Source organism: Phalacrocorax carbo, chromosome 16 (genome assembly GCF_963921805.1).
Source record: "Phalacrocorax carbo chromosome 16, bPhaCar2.1, whole genome shotgun sequence".
In the NCBI taxonomy this organism is placed as follows: domain Eukaryota; kingdom Metazoa; phylum Chordata; class Aves; order Suliformes; family Phalacrocoracidae; genus Phalacrocorax; species Phalacrocorax carbo.
Window position 1 is genome coordinate 7,976,915 of NC_087528.1, and position 11,606 is coordinate 7,988,520.

The following is an 11,606-nucleotide window of genomic DNA, read 5'->3' on the forward strand; positions in this document are numbered from 1 at the left end:
GGGAGAAGGAGCAGAAAAGAACGGCGAGGTTATGTCTATTTACTATGGCGGAGCCTGCGCCAGAGCCAGGGAGCGTTAAAAGTCCTGCGGCGCTGCTCAGCTCGGAGATCCGGACTCCAAAATGTGAGTGAGAATAAATCCACCACTGGATTTTCCTGCGGGGGAGCAGCTCAGCAAACTGGGGAGCTGCCGATCAGCAGTGGTATTTCTTAAAAGCAAAGTTTAAAAATCCTCATCTTTCCCCCTCCTTTTCTCAAATTCTCATATTTTTAGCATTTTAAAAACTCTTTTTCCGGGGAAAAAGCCCTTCTCTGATCCAAAAGACCACAGTGCTTTTATCACCACCGGTGAGACTCAGCCTAATCCTGATCACCCCTGGCAGGATCTGGCCCCCGGTGGCTTCGTGTTCCCAGGATTATTTTTTAAGTGGTAAATCTCAACGCTATTTAAAGTGATGCTATTTCACCAGCCACAATGAGTGTGCAGTTATTTAATAGCTAAAACAGACAGACGTGGTTAAATTAACACTGCCACCCAGCTCAGCCCTTGTAAATAATCAAAAAATTTTACTGCAGCGCTGAGATTATTCTTCTGAAACTTCTGAATTTCCTCGGCTTTATTCTATGTAGCGAGTCCATCAAAATGGTATTTTTAGGCACGAATTAAAACGCCATAAAAGCAAATATCTTTCAGGCACTTGCCTTGGAGTCTTCGGGCTCCCTGTTACCTTACATGGCCGAAAAAGGGGGTAAAAAAACGCCCATCCTCCAGCTTTCTCACCCATTCCCAGGTCAGCGTTTGCCAAGCTTAAATCAACACGCTGTGCTGTCTCCAGCTCAAGCCGTAGCAGCCTTTGAGGGCAGTATGTTATCATGGCAGGCCAGAGAAATAGATAGATTTTTAAAACTTAACGCAACGATGTAAATATACCGTAGGAAGGAATTCTTAGCTAAATTTACAAAATGAATGACAATTGTGCCCCAGCACATCACCACTCAGCTACGGCTCTTTCGATTTTTCTATTAGCTGTACGATGACCTTCCGATAAGGACATGTTAGAATGTGCCTGAGAAACGCTCGGGCTTTTGCCAAATAAATAGATCTAGTACAAAAGGGGACACCACCACAGCCCTGCGCGAGGCAGAGGCCGCAAACCCTGCCCAGGAGGCTAGGGCAGGCATGTCCAACAGCCCCGGCGCCTCCGGGCCAGCTCGAATCCGCCGCGGCATCACGGGACCACCTTGGAAAGGGCTCGGCACCGACCTCGTGTCCTGGGGACCGTGGCCGGCCCCACGGCTCTTGGGCGGGTCACCCTATAAACCAAAGCGTGAGCTCCGTTCCTGCATCGGAAACGCTTTTGAGATGGGAAAGAAGGACACGTCGCTTAACGCGATAACACCCAGATTGGAGAGGTGCAGGACGCCCGCCCTGGAGACCCGACCACAACTGAAAAAAGGTGGAGAAAAATGAACTAAAAGGCTAACATCTTGCGTTGCAAGTGAAAACGTTCGGTGGCAACCAAGGGGACGGCTGACCCTTCCCTCGTTCGTTAGAGAGGAAAAACCCGGAGCGCCGGAATTATTTTATGCTTGGTGGGATGCAACACAACTCTCATTTTTAATAAAATGTCATTGTTTAGAATGGAGTTATTTTTATAGGAAAGCGCGATAATTACACTGCAATTAACTGCGCCGCGGCACCCCCAGGACTCGCCTCCCGAAAGCCACGATCCGGAAACACCGGAGCAGGCAGTCGGATAAATTCAAAGGCACGATCGTACCTGGCATTCAGGTTTTGTGCCGTCGCTCAATGATCGATAGAGTTTTGATATCGAAATGAAGCGATCTGGTGCACGAACGCCTTTGTTTTTAGAGAATTCCGCTATAACCCAAATCTCGCGGTTCTGCCCCCACTTTGCGCCGTGGCAAACGCGAGCAGAGAAAGCGCTTCTCGGGCTGGGGAGGCAGCACCAGCTTCCCCTTGGGGTTCTCGGCGACGGGGGGGAGGCTGGTTTGTGTCAGAGCGCAGAGGCACCGCTGGCCCGGTATGAGGTCAGAGGGTGACATCACAGCCTCCCCGGCGAAGCGAGCGCCCATCCAACACCCACCCTTTGGCCGGGGGGTCGGACCGCCTGCAGCGGGGAGGAGAGGCGCTTAGGCTTTAGGAAGGAGCAAACTCAATCAGCCTCAAAGGGGGAGCTGGATCTAACCCCCGGCCCCCCCCCCCAGCTCCCACAAAACATCAGTAAAATATAACTTACTTCAGCACACCAGATCTGATGCGCATCATTATTGTATTTGTAAGGTTTGAGAGAAAAATCTCCCAAAACACCCCATGCGGGTGCTATTCCTTTTGCTACTGAAACTCCCATCTCCTTCACTCTCTGCTCAGAGGCTTGGAAAGCTTGTTTCCTAAAAACCGGTGATTTGATTTAGCACAAGGCAGAAGAAAAAAAAAAAAAATCAAACGAGGGCTATAACCCGCACGCTTCTTGCTAAAAATCTTTCCTGATATCTGAGCTTGCCACTTAGGATAAAACAATGTTAATTCTTTAAAAAGAAAAGAAAACTTCCATCCTGACGTAAAAGCAGCAACAGCTTGTCACTTTAAAGGAAACTTCTAACCTCGCAAAACGACTGTGATTAATCAACTTGTCCATATTGTCTAAATAGCCCATAGAAGGGGAATTAAAAATAATAATTCAGAAATTATAAAATTACACACAATAACATAACTGGAAAGCTCGTTTCCATTTCTCTTTTGTTTATTGTTTGAACTTGTCAAACCACTTTCTTTTGTTAAAACAGATTCTTTTGTAATGAAAAGCCAGAGTCCCTTTCAGCAGATGGACTTTCAGAATGAAAAATGTTCTAATTATTACACTTTTCATTAAAGCAATTATCCTCCCAAATTGTTTTTGTGTTTATCTCTGCCAATCAGCAGTAAAGCCATGGAACAATCTGTTGTCACCATATTTTTCTCCTCCAGGTACATTTGTTCGGATTTTTGCTACAGCAGCTCCAGCTGAGATAAGAACAATCTACTGCTCGAGTTGTCTTTGATGTTCCTATAACAAATACATATATTAAAAGAGATTTGTGGAGCTCAATTCCAGTCATGCACTAGCCTAGAGCTGAATTGCCTGGGGAAAATATTTCAAAATTCTCTCTTTTAACATTTACCGTAAGTTTACCTTTTTCGCTGCAAATAACGATACACAATTCAGCACATCTTCCCTTGGACTATTGCACATTTAGCAAAGTAACGATACATAACGCTGTGAAAACCATCTTTGGTGTTGCAGGCATAAGAAACGCCAAATGCTCACGAAGAAAAATCACCCTCTGCTCTCAGTCCCCCTGTTCTTTCAGACAAAGGCTCTGGAAACAGGACAGACACTTACCTTTAAACTCACCCAAAGAAAACTACTTTCCAAAAGTTTGCAAGCAAAAAAGAAAACAGAAAGAAAAGAAAAAAAATCTCAGGGAAAGATAACAAGAGACAAGCAGGGTCTACCAGGGAGATTACTTTCAAACGCATTTATTCAGAGCTCCTTCCCCCGCTGCCTTTTTCTTTTTTTCCCCCACTTTTTTTCATGTACTATTTCCAATACCTTTAAAACGCACTTATTAAAGTAACGGTGACAATTGCGACCAGGGATCCACACCGGGCTCCGGCCACCGCACCAGCCGCTGCCCCGAGGATTGTCCAACAGGACAAAGGCTGCAAATTAAAGCAGCAAATTAAAGCAGCTTCGATAAAGCACCAACTTTAACGCTTGAGTTGAAATGAAAAATTATGTAGCGCGTATTTTTTGTAAAGGGAGAACTGGTGGACGGTCTGTCCCCCCCGAAACATGCTCGTGGAGCCGAGCGTGGAGGGGAGGGACGCGGGGGAAGGAGGGCAGCTCGCCTTGCACGCTGGAGCTGCCGTCGCACACATCGGCGCTGAAATCCAGCTCTCACCAAATACTCCCTCTCCTTTAAAGCTTAAAAGATGAGATCTGCTTTATTCTCTATCTCGATCACCACTTCTCTCCCGCCAGCATCAGCGATACTTAATGCTTATGTGCCCGGAAAAGCAGTTTCCTAATAAAAATGCACGTACTGTACGATTCACTATTAAAAAAAATATTTGCATTTATCTAGCGATAACCCTGGAAAGCTCCCAGTGCTCATTTGTTTGCTTTTTATTGCTTTGTTTCGATGACAAGAGTTGGTCAACTCGGCAAAACTTTTTTTTTGGGGGGGGGGCGGGGGGGGAGGGGGAGGCAACCTCCTCCCCCCTTGCAGAGCTCCCGCACAGCCTCCACCGACCCGCAGAGCAGCGCCCGCCCCGCAGCCCGGGCCGCCGCGCCGCAGAGGGCCGCGACGAGAAAAACCACAGCGGGGACGGGGGGGGGGGGGAGAATTTTGGGGGGGAAAATGGGGTGCGCCGGAGCGCAGCGCAAAGGAAAAAAAGTAGGTTTGCGCTAGTTGGGGTGGCACGCACCGCCCCGCGTCTGCCCCACGCACTGCCCGAGCGTGGGGGTCCCCGCGGAGGGGCGCGGACCCCCCTCCATCCCCATCGCCGTCCCCGCCCCCGCGCGGGCGCGCAGCGCTCCCCGCCCCCGCGCGGCGCCGCGCCCGTTCCTGGGCCTTTGGCGCCCCCTCTGGACGGCGCCGCGCAGCGCCCGCGGGTCCCGCAGCGCTCCGCCGCCCCCCCTCCGCGCCCGCGGGGAGCCTCCCGCCCCCCGGGAAACCCGCGGCCGGTGTCGTGTGTCCCCCCGCGGCCCCGCCGCGCTCGTTCCGCAGCTCCCGGGAGGGCAAAAAAACTGCCGCGGCGGGGGGGGGGGTGGGGAAACGCCGCCGTAAGGGGCGCGGAGCGCGGGGCCCTCCGCCGCCGCTCCGCACCCGCGCAAAGGCCGCTCCGCGTCCCGCACCGCCTCGCCCGGGGCCGCCTCCCCCCCCCCCCCCCGCGCTCCCGCTCCCTCCCGGCGCGGCGGTGCGCGCCCGCCGGCCCCGCCCCGCGGCGGCGGCGCAGCCAATGGCGATGGCGCCAGCCCCCGGGGGCCGGCCGCCCATTGGCGGAGCGCTCCCGAGCCGAAATCGCCGCGCAGAGTATTTATTCCCGCGCCGCGGCGCGGGCCGCAGAGCCGCGCTGGAGACCGGCGGGGCGCGCCCGGCCCCACGCCGCCCGCCCCGGCCCCGGCCCCGGCCCCGCACCGCCCGCGACGGCCCCACGCCGCCCACCCACGGCCGCCCGCCGCCGCCGTTCCGGCGCGATTTTTTTTTTTCCTCCCGTCCTTTCTCTCCTGCAACTTGCAAAAGTTTCTCTCCCCACTCTTGGTGTTTTTTTTTGCTTTTTGTTTGTTTGGGGTTTTTTTTTGGGGGGGGGTGTTCTTTTGACTTAGAAGGGTAGGGATAAGTAATAACAATAATAAAAAACTTTTGCAAACTTTTTTTCCAGCTTTCTCCCTCTCCCCAGCCGGGCTTCACGCTGGTGGAGACTTCGCCTCTGCTAGTTTTACTTTTTTAACCCTTCCGAGCCCCTTAGCCACCTGATTTTTTTTTATTACTTTTTTTCACCCCCTGTCCTTCCCCTGCCACTTTCTCGCATGAATCTCCTAGACCCCTTCATGAAAATGACAGAAGAACAGGACAAATGTATCTCCGACGCCCCCAGCCCCACCATGTCGGATGACTCCGCCGGGTCCCCCTGTCCCTCTGGATCCGGCTCGGACACGGAGAACACCAGACCCCAAGAAAATACCTTCCCCAAGGGTGACCCGGACCTGAAGAAGGAGAGCGACGAGGACAAGTTCCCGGTGTGCATCCGAGAGGCGGTGAGCCAAGTGCTCAAGGGCTACGACTGGACCCTGGTGCCCATGCCGGTCCGGGTGAACGGATCCAGCAAAAACAAGCCCCACGTGAAGAGACCCATGAACGCGTTCATGGTGTGGGCGCAGGCGGCCCGGAGGAAGCTGGCTGACCAGTACCCGCATCTGCACAACGCGGAGCTCAGCAAGACCCTGGGCAAGCTCTGGAGGTGAGGGGGGGGGGGGGGGAGGCCGGGCCGTGTCGGCGGGAGGGAAGGAGGGATGCTGGAGGGGGGAGGCTGCAGCCTGCACCGTCTGCTCTAGCCTGCAGCAGCAGGCAGGGGAGGTGGAAGAGGAGGGAGAGGACGGTTTCAAGCCTGGAAAACTCGCTGAAAACTTTCCCATGTGTTGGCAAACTCCGTTGGCGTAGGAGAAGCCAGAATAGTAGGGGAAAAGTAGGGAAAGTAGTTCCCTGTGGCCGCCTTCTGGTTTTGCAAGTGGTTTCTTTCCCTTGAGCAATGCCCCGGTGGAAGCTGGCCCTGCCGGGCAGGAGGGGGCCGGGGGGGGCTGGCAGAGCCCCCACCCGGGGGGGCCCCCGCGGCCTGCCTTGGCGTTTGTTTGTTTGTGCTCTCGTCCAGAGGAAATGATGGTTTTCTGGATTGCATCAGCTTGGCCCGGGAGGAGAAGCGATGCGGGGCGAGGGGAGGGGGCGGCCGGAGCCGGGCGCAGGGCGAGCGCCGACGGTGCTGTGCCAAGCCCCGGGTGGGTGGGTGGGTGGCTGCGATGAGTGGTGCATGGCTGGGTGCCCTCCGACTGCCAAAATAAGGCAGGGAGGGGAGAAAAACAGAAGGAAAGTGAGTCACCTGGCCGCCTCTTACTCTGTGACTGCAGAAGGCGAGGGTGTGGGGGGGGAAATCCTAAATTTGCGGCTGTTCTTGCAGCAGTGAGAAAACCTGGCCCTGGCGGGCAGCGAGGGGCAGTCACCTAAAGCGCCCTGGGGACGGGACGTGCACCCTTGCAGGAGCAGATGGGGTGGGGGGACATGCTGGGGAGGGCGAGGGCCGGACTCTGCCGTGGCTCTTGCACCTCTTCTTTGGCCACCGAAGGAATCTGGTGGGGGCAGAGGGGGGTGACGACTAGCGTGTGCCCCAGACAGGGGGTTCCACATTGTGGGGGGCTTTGCATTGACATTCGAGGCGATCCAAGGGAGAGGTTTGGGCTGGTGTTAATGCTATAGTAGGGGTAGCTAGTAAAGCCCCCTCCGTGAGCTGCAGACCCTCACCCACTATGTTCCCCCCAGGCTGCTGAACGAGAGCGAGAAGCGTCCCTTTGTGGAGGAGGCCGAGCGGCTGCGGGTGCAGCACAAGAAGGACCACCCCGACTACAAGTACCAGCCGCGGCGGAGAAAGTCGGTGAAGAACGGGCAGTCGGAGCAGGAGGAGGGCTCTGAGCAAACCCACATCTCCCCCAACGCCATCTTCAAGGCGCTGCAGGCGGACTCCCCGCAGTCATCCTCCAGCATCAGCGAGGTGCACTCCCCTGGGGAGCACTCGGGTAGGTACTTGCAGCCCCACAAGGCGTTATGGGGGGGTTAAGTCACGGCTGCCTAAGAAAAATTGCATCCCAAACTAGGCTGAAGTTGAGATCAGTTGAGAGAGACCCAGAAACTCAGTGTGAAGGGGACTGCTGCACCAGGAGAGGGGCAGAGCTGCCCCCGAGCCTCACTTGTAGCACAGGCACACAAACGCTCGCCCGTGTGTGCCAGCCCCCGTGGCCGCTTCCACCCCCTCTGCCCATGAGAAATGTGAATCCGTACTTTTTAAGAAAATAAACCAGGTCATGTCTGTCAGTAATTTTACCCGGTGCAATAGATCGGCGTTGATAGGGCTTGGGTCTGTGTGCTTCGCACCTGGAGATGTTTGTGTTACCCTACGCAACTGCTTTCAAAAGCAACGCGCTGTTACCCGGCCGCCCCGCAGACCGCGGGTTAACTATTAACGGTGTTATCGCGTCTGGCAGCACCTCCTGCCTTGGGAAGCCGTGGGCGTGGGGGTGCCCGGCCATCGCGGGAGCGACACCCCCTTCACGCCTGTGCCCTTTCTTTCCTTCCACAGGGCAATCGCAGGGCCCCCCCACGCCCCCCACCACCCCCAAGACGGACGCGCAGCCAGGCAAGCAGGACCTGAAGCGGGAAGGCCGCCCCCTGCAAGAAGGCGGCCGGCAGCCGCCCCACATCGACTTCCGAGACGTGGACATCGGCGAGCTCAGCAGCGACGTCATCTCCAACATCGAGACCTTCGACGTCAATGAGTTCGATCAGTACCTCCCCCCCAACGGCCACCCAGGGGTCCCGGCCACCCACGGGCAGCCCGGCCAGGTCACCTACACCGGCAGTTACGGCATCAGCAGCACGTCGGGCTCGCAAGCCGGGACCGGCCACGTCTGGATGTCCAAGCAGCAGCCGCAGGCGCCGCCGCAGCCCCCGCCGCAGCCCCAGCCCCAGCCCCAGCCGCAGCACGGGCTGCCGGCGCTGAGCGGCGAGCAGGGCCAGGCGCAGCAGAGGACGCACATCAAGACGGAGCAGCTCAGCCCCAGCCACTACAGCGAGCAGCAGCAGCACTCCCCGCAGCAGATCAACTACAGCTCCTTCAACCTCCAGCACTACAGCTCCTCCTACCCCACCATCACCCGCTCCCAGTACGACTACACCGACCACCAGAACTCCAGCTCCTACTACAGCCACGCTGCCGGCCAGAGCAGCAGCCTCTACTCCACCTTCACCTACATGAACCCCACACAGCGCCCCATGTACACCCCTATTGCAGACACTTCTGGGGTCCCCTCCATCCCCCAGACCCACAGCCCGCAGCACTGGGAACAGCCCGTCTACACACAGCTCACCAGACCCTAAAGCCATTTAGGAAAAAAAAAAAATTTTAAAAAAAAAATCAAAAAAGCACGAAAGAAGCAAGAAGAAGAATGGAGAACTTCCTCAGACTTTTTCCTTCTTTGAAATTAAAATAATTAAAAAAAAAAAAAAGATGCTAAAGCTGGCAGGGAGGAGAGAGCGCCTCGAGCCTTCTGCACTACAGCATCCTCCAGGAAATGGCCAGACTGCTCAGAGAACTGGCAAAACTTGGTACAGACTTTTCAAGGACTGGACTTTAACTCTGCTTCCAGGGCACGGTGTGGAGATGAGATTTCTAACCAACCAGCTCAGCTGTCTGTTCTCTGGACTTTTGTAATGATTTTTTTTTTTAGCAGTAATTAAAAAAAAAAAAAGAAAAAAAGGGGGGGAAAAAAAAGAGAAAACTCAGAGTCCTCTGTGAGGAATATTCTCTATTTTAAATATTTTTTAGTATGTACTGTGTATGATTCGTTACCAATTTGAGGGGATTTATACATATTTTTTAGAGATTTTTTTTAAATGCTCTTATTTTTCCAACAGCTAAAAAATGACACTTAGAGCAGCCCTAGGTTTTCTTGCAGTCAGAGGTATTTTTGTATAGATAAGTGTCTGTTTCTCTAAAAATAAAAATGCAAAACGGCATGCTTTTAACTTGGAACAAAGCTCGGTTAAGTGGCCGGTGTCGGGCTTAGCGATGGTCAGCTCTACAGTGTGCGGGAGATGTGAGCTGAGATTGTGCGGGGATGAGCATGGGAGAGGCTTTATTTTTCTAATTAATAGCAAAACCAGCCAGGAGGAGATTTTAACTTTATTTTTTAATAACCTTGAGCCTTAAGAAAGAAAAACAGAGATTTTTTTTTTTTTAAATGGCAAAAAGTGCTGTTGTGAAGCCTTAAAAGCAGCCCTGTGATAATCACTTGTCCCCAGCTCTGCCTGTCCCTGGGACTTGGGGGGGGACTGAGCTCTAACCCCTCCAGCCACCCCCGATCGCCCCCCCGGCTGCCCTGGCCTGATGCAAAACCCATCCAGGGGCCCCTCTCTGCTTGCGGGACATCACAGATACTTTAAATTATTTATTTTGTGAGAAGAGCAGTTTTTAATCCACAATTTACTTTTTTTTTATCTCCCTTCTATTTTAAGTCCTTTCAAAAGCAATTGCATTTGTTGGAGCATTATTTGGAAGGTAACCGTGCCTGTTAAATTATGGTCTAAACTGTAACCAGTCCTTTATTTATCTCTTTAATTCTTTTTTATTATTATTATTCTTTTTGGAATCTGTGTCCTGGGTTTGTACAAACTTGTGCTCTTCCATTTTTTTCTTTTGTCTTAAGGATAAACTGGAAAAAAAATAATTGTACAAACTAAAGATTGCAAATGTAGCGTATCACTGAATCATTTGCCTTGTTTTCTGCCTCAGCTCTCTGGGACACACGAGCTCGTGCGAGGACGAGACCCAACGCCCCGGCCGTGCCGCGGGGGCGGCACCGTTTTAGCCTTCCACCCCCAAAACTGGCTTGAGGTGGGGACACTGACTTTGGTGAAGCTGTGGCCGAACAGTTAAGGATTGCTTTTTAAAAAAGACAGCAAACTTTTTTTATTTAAAAAAAATGATATATTTGTTAACATTTTTTTTTAGGGATTCAGTAGAAGAAAAAATCTTAAAGCACTCTTATAATATGGCATCTTTCTATTTCTGTATAAAAGCAGATCTTTTTAAAGTATTTCTGTAACTTAAAAGACCTGTCATTTAAATCATATTTTGTCTTTAGGTAAGTTTTTTTTTGTTTTGTTTGCAAGATTCTTCTCTTTGTGAAACTTACCTTTTTTTTTTTGTATATTATTGTTTGCAATAAATATACATTGTATTAAAACTTAACACACCCCACCTGTGTCTGATTTATTAACAGCCTTCAAGCAAAGCCAGGGCCATGCTGAAGCCCCAGGATGGTTTTGGCTTTGCTGATGGGGCTTGGGGTATCCCCGCCCCCCCCAACCCCTGCCATCAGTGCAGGTCCTGAGCCTGGCCATGAGGGAGAAACCAGAGCAAGGGAAGCCTTGGCAGGACACTAGGGAAGCAACCAGAGTCAGAGACAGACAAAACCAGACTCATCCAGGGCAACAATTCAAGGCGTGGACTCCAAAGGTGACAAAGGAGCTCCAGCCATCCCCAAGCCATGCTGGCTCCAACTGCTGTCACCGGCAGGTTGTCTGCTCCGAGCTGCCCTGTGTTGGGAGGATGCTGAGCACGAACCATGGGGTGAGGAGCTGCCAGGGCGTTTGGCCCTTCAGGTCCTTCTCCCCAAACCACTGAAATTCTCCCAAAGGAGCTGAAATCCCCTGAACAATCAAGTAGGACACGCATCATCCCCAAGGAGAAACGTCACTGCTTGCCCCTGGGCCCTGGAGATGCGGCACCAAGCACCCTGGCAAGCAAAAGCACCACCATCGCTTTTCCTACCAAACCCATCCCAGAGAAATCACTGCTCCAAATTCATACGGCTTCTAACCCCACTGCTCCTCCGGGCAATCCAGCCCACGGCTTTGCCACCTTGCCCCACCTCAACCTGCAGCATCCCTTGCCATACCCCCGCCCCAGGGCGCAGCAGCACTGAGCTTTGCAAGTTCTCTGCCCTGTTGGTTTCAGACAGCGAAGCGCGCACCCACTGCTGGCATCATTGCAGAGGTCGCCGCAGATAGCACGAGTCTGCGTCGGCCCCCTCCCCTCTGTTCCCTCCAAGGGCACAGTTATTCGCTTATGAAAACTTCTGCAAAAAAACCTAATAACTTGCCCAAAACTCCGCGTGGAGGACGCAGTTAGCACGTGGCAGCCCCATGCTATGAGCGAGCGCGTTGCGGGACACCTCGGGGTGCCCCCGCAGGGCACGGCGCAGAGACTGATCT

The 11,606-nt window shown here is 53.2% G+C and overlaps 1 protein-coding gene across 1 annotated transcript; it reads left to right on the plus strand.

Moving 5' to 3' along the window:
- Positions 1-5,159: 5,159 nt before the first annotated feature.
- Positions 5,160-10,590, plus strand: SOX9 (SRY-box transcription factor 9). Its single transcript, XM_064466946.1, has 3 exons — positions 5,160-6,027; positions 7,098-7,351; positions 7,912-10,590. The coding sequence occupies exons 1-3, from the start codon at positions 5,597-5,599 to the stop codon at positions 8,706-8,708; spliced, it is 1,482 nt and encodes a 493-aa protein (XP_064323016.1). The 5' UTR covers positions 5,160-5,596; the 3' UTR covers positions 8,709-10,590.
- Positions 10,591-11,606: the final 1,016 nt, after the last annotated feature.